A 16,937-nucleotide genomic window follows, 5' to 3' on the forward strand; every position below is an offset into this window, starting at 1 on the left:
ATTTGACTGACTTTGGACCAATTATTTTGACGTTTGTGTGTCTCGGTCTTTCTTTTGTATTGATTTCTTTAGTCTTTATTTCTCTCTGGTCTTGTTTCAATTCTTTTTGTGTTTAGTATTTTAAATATTCTGAGCTTTGGCATTAGCTACACTCGTATGAAGCTTTTCGCACTTTGCTTTGATCCAGCCGTGTCTCCTCATGTATAAACTTGACTTATCTCAGAAAATACTTCACTGACACAAATACACATTGTCTGAATATAGTAGGGAGTAGATTTTGGATGAGACGTGTCACTTTCACAACGGTGCCACACTTGGATAATCTAGTCCAGGGGGAAATGTTGGACCAAAAACTCACGAATTATGGTTAAAGAGCCAAATGAGGGACAGTCTGATGTGGGATGTTTCCGAAACAAAGTCAAAAAGGCCAGATTGAAGGAACAACTCAAAGGATTTAAAGAATCTAATAACAACGTAGACATGCAGGCTGTAGAAAAACAACAGCTATTTGTAGTGAGAGGCATAGTTCACAAGTAAATGCTCATTTTCAGTAGCTGTTAAATAGTTTAGGGTGGTCCAAGGGATAAGACGACACTCACAAAAGTTAAATCATCTCAAATATTTTTACCCCAAAACACATAATTTATTGATCTATTTCACTGATCTATTCATTTATTATAACATATTTAGTAGGGGGAAAAACATGGTATAATATATGTATTTAGGGTCATTTATGTATTTGTTTTTTGAGTAAAGGCATATTGGCTACAAGGCAATTTCAGATCATTGATGTCAGAATTACAAAAGCAAAGCAAATAGAATAAATATTCTAGACACAGCTGTTACATTTCCTCTCTGTAAACTCCGCTGTACAAGATTATTTACTACAATTTCCATAAACTTCATGCACTTGGCCTCATCGGTCAGAGTGAGTACTGCATGTTTTCTCGGTATCCCACACAGCCAGTATTTAGATTCCCCCCGCCGCTGACAGGTGCATTGTGTTAACTGACAGTAACACAAGACCACTGTTGTAAAAGTGGTTTAAGAGAACTCCTAAAGTCCTTCAAGTCTTAGCTCGTACTTCATCCCCTCAGCACTCTGGATCGGGGCCATTTTATGCCCATGAACTCTCAGAGTTACAAAGATGAACTTGGAGCCAAATTTGCTTTTTGTTGCGTTGCAGCTTTTGTGCCAAGTCTGTGCACAACACTATTGTCACATCATCAGAATCTGGGTCCAAACAATGGGTTGGATTGCTGGTTTCAGATAACTTGAAAGTAATTAGATATCAGTGGTCAGCTTTGTACATTCAGGGGTCAATTAATCTATGTAACATTTGGTGCTTGTCGCCATGGCGCTGTTGCTCTGACTGGTGGACACTAGGGCTGGGTATTGCCAAGACCCTCGCGAGACGATGTATATGCCAATACTATTCACTCATTACGATACATTTTTGAAAAAAGGGTCTTAAAAATTGACCAAATGGGTAATGTTTTTACTCTAGATAAGAAAACGTATGAAATGTCATGTTTATCCACAAAGCACTTATTTATAAATCCATTCTGCTCTAATAACTTCATACATCCAACCAACTGATCCAGATAGAAATATAAGGAACACGTTCTAGTAAAGTATTGCATGTTTCATGGTCTGAACTTGCTGCAGCAGCATGCTCTGGTTGTTTTTTGTCATATTAAAAAAGAAGCAGCAACATTTCCATGGAGACAAGCAAGTGGCAAACCCACCCACCAGAGAAGTGACATAGTGCACCTTGAAATGTTACAATTGAAATGCCGTACTTACTTAACTTAAATCTGTTATAATGTTAAGTTTTATTAGAATGATATAAAGTATAATGTAGTGGTGTGTTCAGGGGACTGATTTTCCTCAGCCAAACAACCATAGCAACACTGATTAAGCTGAGTAAATAAGGCTGTCTGCAGCTCTATATATATAGAGCTGTACAGTATATTTCTCACATGACTTGGTACTTATTAGTGTTCTATTTGTGTTCAGGATCTGACATGTTAAAAGCCATTGAAACTAAATACTTCAAACATATCTCACATACTGTACATGTTCTGCTACTGAGCTGCTTCACAAACCAAACTTCCGGTGCTGCTCTGAATTGCTTCATCACATCTACTTCATTTGTGTTTTCCAATGACCAAATTCTCACTTTCTTGTAAGAGGGACGCGCTAATAGGTGACAAGTGAAGGCCCGGCGTTGAATTTGCGCCTGGGACACAAAATTATAGGGTCATAAACGTCAACTCTGACAGTGTGTGATGTATGGCTGCCTCTGGAGGGCAAGTGGGAAATGGAGACTGTAAGCAGATCTCCCAGACTGCAATGCTTCAAGAGATGTCTTCTGCACATATTATGCCACAACCACCACGTATACAACCTGACCTTCCCTTCATGTTTATGTCTTACAAACTTACTTCCAGATGGAGCAGCTCTGCAGTGGAGGATCCATGGCCTGTGCGTCTCCCGGTGACTTCTCTGACCTTTGCAGGGATCATTATGCGCCTCTCTCTGTGTTCTGTTTGGACGACCTGCAACCTTTGTGTCCACACTGTGCAGAGGAGGACCACTCACAACACCGGGTTTACCTTCTGTCCGAAGCTGCAGCTGACTGTAAGGTAGGCATGTGATCCAATGGAATCGCACGGAATAGAGATCGACTTCTATTGGTCGATAAGGTCTACCAATGTTTTTGAGCCGATACTTGGAATAGATTTTGTTCATTTTCCCCAAAATGCATGATTTGAAATCACTATTAACTAATTTACTGTCTATTGTACACTGCTGTGTAGAGCTTAAAATAGGGTAAATCGAAATATTGTGATTCACTATTTTTCTCTTGAATTCATCTTCACGCTCAAATTAAGACCCACGTTAGGTAAGCAGGGCTCTGCAGTTGGATTTAACCAATTACAATTTAAATAAAGTTTACATGATTTTTTGTTCTCATATCACCCACCCTTACTACTCTATAATAAAAATATGAGAAGGAATAAATATGTCTTGAATCTTCATGCACTTAACAAAGTCCTTGACGAGTCTGAATCCTGTTGCTGCCACCCACCACTCTCTGCGGTTGACACAATCTTCATAATGCTGGAGAGAGAGTCGCTTAGAGCCCGCAGTACTGTTTAGATATGCAGAAAACCAACTGTTTTTGCTGAAAGTAACATCACTTGGACACTATCTCAAACCCAACAGCAGCACAGAGATGCCAAATAACTGCCAGGCTCTTCTAAGACTCATTTCGCCCACACAGTATCCAGTGTGTATACTCTCCACCAGCCCACAGCATGTTACCAGTGAGAGGTTATTTCAACAAGGAACAACCCTATACTTATTTAGACTTTGCAGTTCAAAAAGATTCCACCTTGTGTTAATCCTAAATGCTTGGGGTTAATTTCATCTTGAAATCTGAGTTAGCGTGATTACGGTTACAATCCTTAAGGCAACAGCATACAGCAGAGCCTCATACCTCAGATGAAGGAAAATTGACACATTAACATATTATTAATTTTCCTTTAATGCCATTAAAATGTATTAACACTGATTCATTTGACCCTCCCCTGCATGTCTGTGCGCAGTCACATTGCTCCTGTGTGTCTGTGTCCTCAAACACAACCAACTAAATGAATCAAGTGGACTAGTAATATTGAGCCTCACAGTTAATTTATTCACAGGCCTGTCAAGCTGAATGCACAAACACACAGACTATTATAAACAGCTTTGTCATTGAAGACATATTTAAAGTGCCAACCTCTCATTCATTTGTTTAAATATGTAATGTATAAATTCGCAATCAACTGTGATTGATGAGGGTCTGTTTTTTATTTTAATTGCAATATATTTTTGTCAAATTTACGATTCATTTGTGATTTATTTATTTAATAGATTCCTATCCCTAATAAATGTAGAATAAAATAGAACTAATGACAAATGTTTACATAGAATAAATATATTGTGCCATAACGTTTTCATAACATAATTACCCTTGTAGTTTCAAAGTATCGAAGTCATTCTCTTGTAATTGACACTATTCATTTCTACAATGGAACACGCCTGGACGAATGAGGGATAAACCGACATACTATTAATTCTGTCCACTAGGGGGAGCTGAGTGCTTCACTAAACAATCTGAAGCAGAAGATAACTGTCATTGACAAAGTGACTCAAAATTATCAGCAAGTTTCCAAACACAACCAGGTAAGCCTACATCAGCAACAATATTACATCTCTAACATGTACATTTCATCTTCTTTTATTCATCACAAGGTTGTGGCAGATGTCGCGGAGGAGCAAATAAAGAAAGAATTTGAACAGCTTCGTCAAATGTTGCAGAAGGAGGAAGTAGACAGACTGCTTGTATTGAAACAGGACAAGGATGAAGTGTTAGATAAATTAAAAGAGCAAACCAAAGTCATGGATGAAGCGGTCACGTCTTTGGAGCAGAGGATTCGACTGACAGAAGCAGAACTTGACACAGGTGGATTTGGAGTCCAGTTTTTGAAGGTGAATTCATTCTCCATCAGAAAAGTTACATATTGCACCTCTAAGTACGCTTTAAAACATGAAAGCATTTCTCTTCTCAGGACTATCAAGTTCCCAACAAAAGGTACAGTACTTGTTTGATGTTTGATATTTGATATTTTAATTGACAATCATTGTGGAAATGTGTGATTGTGTTTCTGCGACCTTCAAAATTACAGTTATTAATACTAACCAAATAAATTCCCTGAGCAATAATCTATTTTAGTTTAACATTTGAATTGAACTACTGATAGGCGTTTAATTTATCCACAATCAAATGATTTGTTTCACAAATGTATTTTATTGAACTGTCTCTTTATTTAAATTGAAGGCACTGTGCTGAGTTGAAAAAGCCAAAGACATCTTTTCTCATGAATGTGGCTAAACATCTGGGCAATCTTAAATTCTCAGTTTGGAATAAGATGAAACACAGCGCCCTCTACAGTAAGTCGTTTCGAACTGTATCATCCTCCTCCTGCTCTGTCCAGACTCTTCTTTGATCAGCATTATTTTGTAGCTCCGGTGACTCTAGATCCCAGGACGGCGGGACAAGGCCTGAATGTGCCTTTCCCCCTGAACACTGCCCACATCTCACAAGAGGCTGTGTGTGTCCCGGACCATCCTGAACGCTTTCAGGCCTGCGCCTCTGTCCTGGCCAGAGAAGGCTTCAGCTCAGGGGAGCACTGCTGGGACATCGAGGTGGGAGCATTTACCAATGTGTGGCTATTTTTACAGAATTCTCAGGACTTCAGTATTTTGGTAACGTAAACCCAGAGATGGGTAGTGATATTATATGTATACTCCTACTCCAGTAATGTTTTGTTTGAAGTAACAAAGTTCCTTTGGTAAATGTTTTGGTTGTTGGTGTGTAACTCTACAGTGGCAAAAACATTACAGACTGAACTCTTTCTGCTCCTTCAGATATGATGTTCATGTGTGAAAATACTAGAATCGGTGCATTTTTAATATTTTTTTTGTCCGATTACATTAACTAAAAGCATAAATCATAATTGAAATATATTTTATGTCCAAACTTTTACTCAGTCCTCGACAAGTAATAGTTTCTCCAAACACAGTTATTTGAGTAGTTATTTGGGCCACTAATGTGAGTAATATTATTTTAAATGAGCATTATTCTTACTTTTTAACATGGAGTAAATGCATTTGACTTGGCCTGTTTTTTTTACATGTGATAGTTTAGAAAGGAAGTACTTTTGCCATAAAATTGCAATGTGTGATTGTTACATTTTCTACTTGCTTTCCACAGCTAATCACAACTGAATCTTACTGATATATTATTGTGCTCTGGCTTCACACTCGCACATATCGCATCCAAATTTGGACTAAACTGAGCCTAAACTTGTAACTAAACCTGGCCCAGACCAGAACCAGAACCAGAACCAGAACCAGAACCAGAACCAGAACCAGAACCAGAACCAGAACCAGAACCAGATCAGAGCCAAACCTACATCAGGACTGAACGTGCCTCAAAATGTGAATGCAAACCAAGTGGGACATGGCGCGTGTCTGAAACATCTGTGGTCGTTTTGAACAGGTCGGCCACTGCGAGAACTGGATTGTGGGTGTGGCATCCCAGTCCGTCCCGAGACGAGTCCAGGTCGAGGCGTGTCCCGAGTCCGGCCTGTGGTGCATGAGTCTGCGGGACGGCCAGTGTTTGGCCCTGACCGCGCCTGCCCGGGCCCTGCCTTACAGCGCCTCACGTCCACTGAAGAGGATCCACGTGAGGCTGGACTGGGACGGCGGCATCCTGGAGTTTCACAATGCAGAAACTAATACAAGCATTTTTACATTCACACATCCTTTCAGCGAGACGGTTTACCCATATTTTGAGACGAGTTCTAACACCGGGAGTCTCTCTATTGAGCCAAAAGAAACCGGCATCAGTGTCACTTTGGACGGGGATATTGTAGAAGATTGTATCACAGAGACAGAGTCGAATGGCCAAGAAAAGAACACGGAAACAAAGAAGCGTGTTGTCAAAAAGGTGCTTATTAAAACTAAACCAACCATCAAACCAACGCCAGGAAAGATACAATTCTGTGATGAGTACCACGTGTCACTGTTCAGGTTACAAAAGAAGAACACTGACGCCTGCAGTCAGATAAAACATGGATAATTAAGCATGTATTATTTTGTCAGATGAAGGCCCCAATTTGACATGTCTTTAAAATGTAAATGAATGATTGTGTCTTAGGGTTTCAATAAAACAAAAACATACTGTGTCTTATTTTAGGTTTTATTCTGTATGTAAACAGTACGTTGTTGACAAAACTGGGTTGACATCAAATATTAATCCTTTTAAATTTGTAATAATACACCTGATTTATTTATTATTGCCTTGAAATGGCCAAATCTCAAGTATATATTTTACATGTAGAGTATTTTGGGGTTTTGCAGACTGAAAAGTTTAGTGATCCCGCTTCAGTCTGAACCCTAATTTGTAATTGTAATATACATAAAATGCCCCATAGCTGAACATACATGATTATTAATTTATTTACAAAGCATTTGAATATATTTTACAGGTAGTCTCTTCACTATACATCATGTTTATTCTCATACGCGGATTCTTCCCTCTGTTATTTCTTGACACAGTTCATCAGTGACCTCCACGTAACGATCCGCCCGAATATCCAGGAAGTACAACTTTTCACTGGACTTTTGTGGCTCGTATCCTTCTCGCTGCAATTTAGCTTTAGTTATTTTGAAGGTACCTTTGGAAGAAAGCAAATCAACAAAAGTATATGTCAAATTTTGTGAAGACATGTGCTTTCCTGGGGTGTTGTTTAGTGTTAAAATATGACACACAGATCTTTATTTTACATTCTTGTATCTGAAACGCTTCCATTGACTTCCTGTTCAAATTCCTATTCCAAGCCAATGGCAGAAGTGTCTCAAAATGAAGCAAAATCAGTAAAAAAAATAAACAAAACCATAAAAACTCAGAAGGTTACTAGAAAAAAAGCTTGTCTACTAATAGCTGTTTTTTCTCTGTACTGTTGATGTCATTGTCTCACCTGTGGTTTCGACGGCAGACATCAGACGGAGGAACAGAGGGCGAGCGAAAGAGGGAAGAGTCTTCTTTACACGTACTAAAAACGTGGCAAGGTCAAAGGAGCCTCCAGTGTAACCAATCGCGGCCATACCAGCCTTTCCTTCGACGCCTACGGACAAATACATGTGCAGGTTTTTCAGTAGCAGCACAATTCACGTCGGAAAAACATCTCAAAATGTGATAAATACTGTGTAAATGCATCTGTGAAACTTTTTAAGACGTAAATGATCCTCCAATAGAGACAATACATGACTCCTTCAATGGGTTTAGCTCTGTTTTGTATGTTAACTTATGCTTGACTTCCTAAATATTTGTAACTCTATCATACCTGGCACAGAGACTCCGTACACGGCAACGTCAGCATGTCCCAGCAGCCCGCTCAGGACGCCCTCCACCTCTGTGGTCGAGACGTTCTCCCCTCTCCAACGGAATGTGTCTCCACTGCGGTCCCTGAAATATATGTAGCCATACTCGTCCATCACCATTACGTCGCCTGCAACACAATGAAAACAGGGAGGATTTGTCATTTTGTCACACGTCGCTTTGAAATGTCGCTTGTTTAGGTTTTAAAAAACGTGCCTGAGATGTAAGCAGAGTCTCCCGTCTTAAAAACATTGTGCACTATTTTCTGATCGGTCGAATCGCCATCAACGTAGCCATCAAATCTCCTCAGTGGATCCTTGTTGTCAATGCGGCCAACTAACATGCCGGGCTGACCTGGGGGGAGAAAAATATCCATTTCAAACAGTACAATACATGCTCAGGGTTAGAATGATGTCATTGAATAGAAAAACTACAGTTTGTGCTGAACAAAGCTCTAAAATGTGCTTTGAGAACAAGTGCTACTCAAATGAACAAGCAACTCTTTTGGCTTTGGGTGACAGAGATATTGTGTGCAAAAACATACTTTTTAAGAAATATCGTTACAATATTTCAGTAAAAATACTCATTATTCTACAAGTCGGTGTAATCCCTCATTCGTCCAGGCGTGTTCCATAGTAGAAAAAGCTTCAGTTGTAGTCATCTGGACTCAGTTAGAAAAAATAGACGTTTCGACTCTCATCCTAGAGTCATTGTCAATAACAGAATTTAGATCGAGAACTCCGATATTAATACTGTTCTGTGGTAAGACCCACCCATTGGGCGGAGCCTTCCTGAAGTAGAAAGAGTTGTTTGTTTCAACAGAAACTCCCCCTTGTATCTACCGAGTTAGCCTATTCAGAATCTTAATGGGCTATCAGAATCCTCTTTGTCTTTGTGAGACCCTGGCTCAACCACTCTGAGTACCTGATTAGCATCTAAATGTCCTGGTCCTGGTCCTCTACCTTTCCAGGGGTTCAGTATACCATTATAGATACCAGGGAGATTGAATCTTAGCCCTCCATTTCTGTTTAAAGAAGGTCTTTCTTTTTTAACAAAAATAGCTTCCTTGACTCCTCTTTCAAACCATCTTTTCTCCCTGCTTAAAACCTTCACCTCACCGTCTTCAAACGAGTGATTAGAGGCTTCAAGATGGAGATGCACGGCACTCTGAGGTCCTGAACTTGTATTTCTTCTGTGCTGATAAAGCCTCTTGTGTAGAGGCTGTTTTGTCTCACCTATGTAACGTTCTTTACAACTTTCTTCACTGCATTGGATCGAATAAACTACATTGCTCTGTTTTTGAGTCGGCAACTTGTCCTTTGGGTGAACCAGTTTTTGTCTTAAAGTGTTTCCTGGTTTAAAATAAACAGGGACTTCGTGTTGTCTAAAAATTCTCTGCAGTTTTTCCGACAGGCCAGACACATAAGGGATAGAAACACCCTTCCTTCTCTGTTCAGTTTCCCTTTTGTCCTGCTTCTTGGTTCTCTTCACTCTGTTGAGAGCCCAAGCGGGGTAACCACAGGCTGAGAGGGCATTTCGGACATGTTTTTCCTCTTTCTTCTTGCCCTCTGAGCTGGTGGGCACACCTTGAGCTCTGTGTTGTAAGGTTCTGATCACACCCAGCTTGTGCTGTAGTGGGTGGTTGGAACCAAAGAGCAGATACTGGTCCGTGTGTGTAGGTTTCCTATATACTTCTATTTGGAGTTTCCCGTTCTCTCTTCTGATCGTGGAACAATCAAGAAAGGCCAAGCGATTCTCCTTAGCGTCTTCTCTTGTAAACCTGATATGTGGGTCCACAGCATTGATGTGATCAGAGAAGGTTTCCAGCTCTTGTTTCTTGATTGTTACAAAAGTATCATCGACATAGCGGAGCCACAGTTTTGGAGCTGTGCCTGAGAATGAGGCCAGTGCCTTCTTCTCAAAGTGCTCCATGTACAGGTTGGCCACTATGGGAGAGACGGGCGAGCCCATGGCACAGCCATGAATCTGTCTGTAAAATTGTCCCCGGAATTGAAAGTAAGTGGTGTTCAGACAGATGTCCAACAGTTTACATATGTGTTCAGGTGTCAGTTTGGTCCTTTCCTGTAGGGTGGTGTCTTCCTGCAGTCTGATCCTCACTGCTGCTACTGCATCAGTGGTCGGGATGCAGGTGAACAGGGACACAACATCATATGAAACCATGAGGTCATCTGGGTCCAGTTGGAGATGTTTCACTTTATCCACAAAGTTGTGCGTGTTTTCCACATGATGTTCCGAATTCCCCACAAGCGGAGCCAATATAGTTGTTAAATGCTTGGCCACATTGTAAGTGATAGAATCTTTGCTGCACACTATGGGTCTGAGTGGAACCTCCTTTTTGTGTATTTTTGGAAGGCCATAAATGCAGGGCATGGCTTCACCAGGATACAGTCTGTAATACAGAGTCAATCTTCTTCTTCAATCTTCCTGGTATCTATAATGGTATACTGAACCCCTGGAAAGGTAGAGGACCAGGACCAGGACATTTAGATGCTAATCAGGTACTCAGGGTGGTTGAGCCAGGGTCTCACAAAGACAAAGAGGATTCTAATAGCCCATTAAAATTCTGAATAGGTTAGCTCAGTAGATACAAGGGGGGAGTTTCTGTTGAAACAAACAACTCTTTCTACTTCAGGAAGGCTCCGCCCAATGGGCGGGTCTTACCACAGAACAGTATTAATATCGGAGTTCTCGATCTAAATTCTTTTATTGACAATGACTCTTGGATGAGAGTCGAAACGTCTATTTTTTCTAACTGAGTCCAGATGACTACAACTGAAGTTTTTTCTACTATTATTCTACAAGGCAAATTGTAAATAGAGAGCGTCAATGTACAGTGATGATAGGAGCCACGCGAGCATGGAATCGTTTATCACAGAATCTAATGGAACAAAGCAGTGTTTTTAGCTTCAAAAAGCAACTCAAAATGCATTAATTTCCACAGATGTATGAATCTATGTGAGAAAGCATCTCACATTGGTTTGTACCGTAATCAATATGTGAAAGTTACACATTATTGTTGCATTGCATTTCTTGCGACTGTATCTCACCTGAAAGTATTGGTGTATTTGCGTTAAACATATAAATAACTGTATTTATTTTCATAGGATTGTAAGTTATATACATTTGCATATAGTTACTGCGACAAGTTGGCCACTGTCCAGGGTGTACCCCGCCTAAGGCCCGAAGTCACTGGGATAGGCTCCAGTCACCCGCGACCCCGAAAGGGAACAAGCGGTAGAAAATGGATGGATGGCTTATAGTTATGACTCATTATAGTTGAAATTTGAAAGTACCCGATGCTAATGGACAGCTATTAAACAATAAATGAATACAAAAACCTTGCCAATTTATGTATCTTTCATTTATATATATCTTTAATTATATTATTATTTACTTTTTTATTTTATTTTCGTGGCAGTGTGTTTTTATTGGGTCTTGACTTTTCAAGCCTTTGCCATGTGGTATAGACAACGACCTGAACATGTTGTAAATGCCGATGGGCAATTTAAACCAATTTACCAACAGATTCACGCATTGGGGAGTTTATTTTAAAAGATTATACATTGGCTAATCCACCAATGACACCTCTGTTCTTGTTGAAAATATGAGAGTTACCGGGTTGACAAGGCACACAGAGCCCCTGTTTGTCCCTGAGCATCTCTCCATTCTCCTGGGTACGCATCAGCCTTACAGGGTAAAAACTGGGCAAAATACGACTGTTGAACCCACAGGCTCCAGGCTGGACAAGCAAAAACAAGGAAATGACACATGCATGATTACATATGATTGCTAATGTAATTGCAGTGGTGGAAAGTAAGATTTTTTAAAAGTAATTCATACTTTACTTACATTTACGTACATTTTACAGTGAATAATTTTTACTTTACCACATTTAAGAGTGAAGTAGCTGTACATTTTATTAAAGGACTGAAAAGTTTTTTATTTAGAGTTTGTGACCACCTGAAATTGTCAAAGGGGTCATTTTTAGTATGTTCTTATCTGAAGACATTAAGCAAACAAAACTATAAAAATGCAAATTACTAGATACATTAAGGTTTGATTCAGCAGCTTTTGTTGACCACAAATGAAAGATCATATTGACACACATTTGAAGCTTTAATAGTTCTCAAAATCTCAGTGAAATGCTTTTTTTTTATGCCCGTACTCTTACTTTAGTAGCCTAACGCGACTGAGTACTTCTTCCACCACTGTGCAACTCTTAATTTTACTTAAACAACTCGTAAATCGTACCTTTCCGTCTATGTTAATGAGGCTACAATTACATTCTGTTGCGCCGTAAAACTCCCCAATTTGAGGGATCCTGAATCTCCGCACAAACTCCTCCCACACGGACCGCCGGAGGCCGTTTCCAAAGGCGACGCGGACTCGGTGCTGAGCCTCAGACGGTCGAACGGGCTGAGCGACCAGATACCGGCAGATCTCGCCTATGTATTGGACAACCTGCACAAAACAAGCGTCAACAATTAAAGGGAACAGAGCAGTGCTTGATCAAAGTTGTATTTTGATTGATTCCTACACGTTTGTATTGTCCTAAAACTGAGGCTTGAGTGCTCGGGAAATTTCTGTTGTCACCTATCCCCTGTCCCCACCCACATCCTTGTATTTAGTTCTGATAACTTTGAAACATTTTGACTCCGAGTGACACATGCAGAGTTCTAAAATGTCACGAAGCCACTTTTCTAAAATAAAAAACATACACAATCCACTGCTTGTCACGATGTCTCTATGAGGAGTTTTTAACAGGAAGTCAATGATCCACTTATGTTATAGTTGATGGCGTTCGATTGATTTGGACGTTCGTACTTACAGTGCATCGGTGTTTGACACAATCGTCCCAGAAGCGGCTGGCGGAAAACCTCTTCCTCACCACAATCGTCATACCGAAGAGGACACACTGACCCATTCCCATTATGGCCCCTGCAAATGCACACAGTTTCACGCTGGCTTTGTCGGTAATGACGATCAACGCATAGTAAGTTGCGACATAGAGTGTGAGAGTGTGAGATGGGCGACCTGCAGAGTGATAGAGAGGCAGGCAATTGTACAGTCTGTCAGAGCTCTTCAAACCGAAAGAGTAAAAGCCAAACGCAGCAATTCGAAAATACCTAAAATATAAACAGGACAGATCATTTACATAAACACCTCTGACATTTCATCAGCTTGTGTCATAATATTTAACTTCACATATATTGCACTTGGCCTGTTAACATCATTAATTAAAGAACAAATAACTTCATGATAATAAGCTTAAACCCACCGACTGTGCACCACTACAGCGGCTTTGGGCATTCCTGTTGTGCCCGATGTGTAGATGTAGAACAACACGTCTGCACACAGAAGAAATATGATTAAAAACCTTTGTTCGCAGTGTGCAGCACCATTCCTAAAATGTCTCTATCTCCATAACTTCTGCGCGTGTGACAGGTCCTACAAGCAAAGACTTGAGACGTTCACTGAGGAATGCCAGGCCATTACACAGTCATAATAATGCACAAAAGACAAAACAAATGATCTAATATTGTAGATAAAAGTGACAGGAGATTATATATAAAATGTAAACACTACAAGTTTGTGTTAAAGTGAATATGATGTTGGCTTTGGTGTCGTCTGTATCCTCGTGTGCAAGTAACATCTGGCTGCATAACTTACTGGCAGGAAAAGACTTGTAACTTGTGTTGCAATCAGCCTATTAATAAAACACAGAGATACACTGTGGTATGGAGGCCTATTTTAGTGTTAGTCAGTAGTATTTTCAGGTGCTTTATTTATTAGAGTAAGATCTTGTCCAGGATTGTAAGTCATTTAAGTGCTGATTCAGTCCAATTGTTTGTCCAGTCTTGATCAGGGCATCAGCCGAGACCATCCAACGACAGGCAAAGCAATAACCTTATTATTAAGCTATTATCTTATTGCACAGTGCTGCCCCAAGGTCGGGAGCTTACCATTAAAATCCTTCTTGAGGGTGTAGTTGGGTTTGTGTTTCGGTGAGCGGGACAGCAGCTCGTCCAGGTTGTGAGTGCGGAGACTTTCCATCTCTTGTTGCTCTCCTCCACAGCGGAACAAAAGCATTTCAGACTCCAAAGAGCTTCTCACGTCCTGCACGGCTACAAAAGGAGAATTTCAATGACAATAAATGATGGATGGATGGAAGGCTTAGTTTTGACTGTTTTATATTCAAATCTAAGAACTCTATTCAAAATCCTTAAAAAACGACTTGATCGATCCACAGCTTGCAGAAATTGTACCATCCCAAAAAAAATACTCTACCTTCGCACAATTGGCTTTTCCTTTTCTAATCATCAGACAGTGAACTCAACTTCCAAACAATCTGAAATTGTTCATAGATATTCACAACTTGAAAAAGCACATCAACGGCGCCAACAACGGCAACGTTTTTGGTCTTTATCTGTCTGAACTGTAATTTTAGAATACTATTTGTTCTATATTGTATTTTACTGATATTAATAATGAAATGTATACTTTTTAGTATTGTTGTTATGTATTCACCTGCCCCGGGGGACTGCAGACTGAAAGTAGCAGTAGTTAAATCTGGTGCAGATCATCTTTTCTCTTGAAGATTTGATTTTGTACATGGTCCCTGACAAAAAAAAGTCTAGACTAAAATAAACTATTTATGTTGTGCTTTTTCAAGACGCTGACGGAGACGTGGCTTGTTTGTTTATTTTACTTTTAGAGCAAAATTCATACCAAAAGCCTCTCTCCCCACTCTAATACCAATGCTCTAATAATCAAGCACATATTTAAGTACTGAGATGACTTGCCCATGGACTCAATGGGTTGGACCTATTGAACCTACTTTATTTATTTATTTTATTTATTTTATTTATTTTATTTATTTTATTTATTTTATTTATTTTATTTATTTTATTTATTTTATTTATTTTACTTATTTTATTTATTTTATTTATTTACTTATTTACTTACTTACTTACTACATGAATCCATACAGTTTTGCTCTAAGGATTTCTGTTACTTATTGGCCTTGTATTCACAGACAGTTGATTCTAAACTAAATAATACATTCATACAGTTTGACTTTGTAAAAGGCACAACTAAACCAGAGTTGTTTGTACCCATTGAGCATCAGTTTAGCCACAAAATAAAGGTGCATCTCATTCACACTAGTCCTGGAAGAGGAAACCCAGGCAGCTCTCTTCTGTGCCTCTTAAATGCCTCTGTGCCACACCAAATGACCAATATTTTATTTGCTTATTTGTTTATTAAGTTGTCCAATTAAGAAATACACAGGCTACACCAGTAGAGTCCTTTGTTTACTGTCAAAGTGCAAATAAAATGTTGCTACCTTCAGTCAGCTCTGCCCCGAACACCAGAACGTTGGCCCCGGACACGCGGACACAGTGCAGCAGAGGGTCCCGTCTGAGGTTGCAGTTGATGAACGCAGCCTCCACTCCGACCATGGCCAGCCCCAGCCATAAGGGCACCACTGTGGGACACGTCTCCAAAAACAGGGCCACCACGTCCCCTTCGTTCCAGCCCTGCTCCAGAGCCCAATGAGCCACAGAATAGCACTCCTCCAGCAGCCCGCCGAAAGTCCAACTCTAACGGAAACACAACGAAATGTACTGTGAATAAATCAGTAGAACATGGTTATTTTTCAAATCTCAAAATGTAAAGATCTGGGAAGAATACGGCGATGAGATGGTGCAATGGAGAATGGGATATTTGATGTAACTTAATGATAAAGTGACAAACTGGAGCTAAATCAGATCAAGAGATGCACATTTAGACATTGTAAGCAGAACAAACAACACACACAAAAGGCTCTGACTTGTTAATAACAGCTTAGAGGAACATATGTCACTTTCAGGAATTTGAGGTTAAAACCACATACCACCACTGTTAGGTCCATGTTTGGTTCGAGTTTGCATTCAACACACCCTCTAATGCCATCAGTGGTGGTCTTATTATGAAAGTGGTGCATTACCTCTCCCGTGGGCTCGTAGATGAGGGCAGTTCTGTGCGGATGCTTCATCGCTGTTTGAACGAACAGCTCTGGGACTGTGTGTTTCCTCTGGACGTGATGGTTCATGGACATCTTCACTTTTAGAATGAAGAACAGACACCTATCCAGGGGTTCCAGAAGGATGACCAACAAGGACAATGTTAAAGAAAATACAATATAATTTGAGCTGAAACAAACGAGTAGAATATTGTAATAGGATTTGTTAGACAAACTTCACAAGGGAAATGACTTGGACACATTTGCTCACACATTGCATATATATATATACACACATCTACACATCGACTTGTTTTGCTTTTCTATTTTTCTTTAGACCAAGGTTTTTGTTAAATTATTTGTAACTATTTGGTCGGATCTCAGTCTGCTTGGTTTCAAAATTGTCCCGTAGAGTGTGATAATAATAAAAAGGGATCAATCTATCTAAAAAGGCTAATTAAGAGAGCAAAAAAGCACTTAACAGGCTGGTACAGTCCCGTGCTGAGACTATTACCTGAGGTCTCTTCTGATGGTGGACAGGGCTACATGGATGAACCTCCTGGAGCTCCTCGGGGCCAAACAGAGCCCGAGCGCCGCCAACACGCTCCAAACACCGGGGACGCAGAGAAGTACGGCCGCGCCAAGAGCCGCGAGACACACCGGGAAAACCGAAAGCAAACGCATCCTGCAGTCACGCCAAAATGACTTCAATAATGACCCAAAACGATCCTGAGTCAGGTATCAGAGCTGCGGCGGAGGGGAGGGAGCTGAGCAGGTCCCGGCTTGAAGCGCCATGTGTTTGTTATCTCATGTCCTCGAGTTTGGCCCCAGGAGACAGGTGGAAACACAACATGGGCATTTTAAATTGTAAAATAATGCTTTCCTGTTGCAAACCACTGAGTCACACCTCCAACTTTT

General features: G+C 40.2%; 2 protein-coding genes across 2 annotated transcripts; one reads left to right on the plus strand and one right to left on the minus strand.

The window, feature by feature from the left end:
* The first annotated feature begins 2,452 nt into the window (after positions 1–2,452).
* Positions 2,453–6,730, plus strand: LOC140377042 (zinc-binding protein A33-like). Its single transcript, XM_072462314.1, has 7 exons — positions 2,453–2,648; positions 4,138–4,233; positions 4,303–4,539; positions 4,620–4,642; positions 4,889–5,001; positions 5,075–5,256; positions 6,113–6,730. The coding sequence occupies exons 1-7, from the start codon at positions 2,454–2,456 to the stop codon at positions 6,692–6,694; spliced, it is 1,428 nt and encodes a 475-aa protein (XP_072318415.1). The 5' UTR covers position 2,453; the 3' UTR covers positions 6,695–6,730.
* Positions 6,731–7,087: 357 nt separating this feature from the next.
* On the minus strand, positions 7,088–16,719 carry LOC140377047 (long-chain fatty acid transport protein 1-like). The gene is made up of 13 exons (XM_072462319.1): positions 16,534–16,719; positions 16,005–16,143; positions 15,363–15,618; positions 13,981–14,142; positions 13,296–13,365; positions 13,052–13,143; positions 12,846–12,955; positions 12,269–12,478; positions 11,633–11,756; positions 8,213–8,350; positions 7,962–8,126; positions 7,596–7,742; positions 7,088–7,292 (listed from the first exon to the last, which is right to left on the minus strand). The coding sequence occupies exons 1-13, from the start codon at positions 16,701–16,703 to the stop codon at positions 7,135–7,137; spliced, it is 1,941 nt and encodes a 646-aa protein (XP_072318420.1). The 5' UTR covers positions 16,704–16,719; the 3' UTR covers positions 7,088–7,134.
* Positions 16,720–16,937: the final 218 nt, after the last annotated feature.

This window comes from Eucyclogobius newberryi, unplaced genomic scaffold (assembly GCF_026437365.1).
Source record: "Eucyclogobius newberryi isolate DKJ021-1_F unplaced genomic scaffold, fEucNew1.0.hap1 SCAF_4, whole genome shotgun sequence".
NCBI lineage: Eukaryota > Metazoa > Chordata > Actinopteri > Gobiiformes > Gobiidae > Eucyclogobius > Eucyclogobius newberryi.

Bases quoted from the DNA above. Each gene is read 5' to 3' on its own strand.
- LOC140377042 (XM_072462314.1), top strand. From the start codon at position 2,454: ATGGAGCAGCTCTGCAGTGGAGGATCCATGGCCTGTGCGTCTCCCGGT. The intron at 2,649-4,137 runs GTAGGCATGTGA...TCTGTCCACTAG, and splicing joins AAGCTGCAGCTGACTGTAAG to GGGGAGCTGAGTGCTTCACT. The intron at 4,643-4,888 runs GTACAGTACTTG...TTTAAATTGAAG, and splicing joins TATCAAGTTCCCAACAAAAG to GCACTGTGCTGAGTTGAAAA.
- LOC140377047 (XM_072462319.1), bottom strand. From the start codon at position 16,703: ATGCGTTTGCTTTCGGTTTTCCCGGTGTGTCTCGCGGCTCTTGGCGCG. The intron at 14,143-15,362 runs GTAGCAACATTT...CTCCTTTTGTAG, and splicing joins CGGGGCAGAGCTGACTGAAG to CCGTGCAGGACGTGAGAAGC. The intron at 13,144-13,295 runs GTGGGTTTAAGC...TTTATATTTTAG, and splicing joins GCTGTAGTGGTGCACAGTCG to GTATTTTCGAATTGCTGCGT.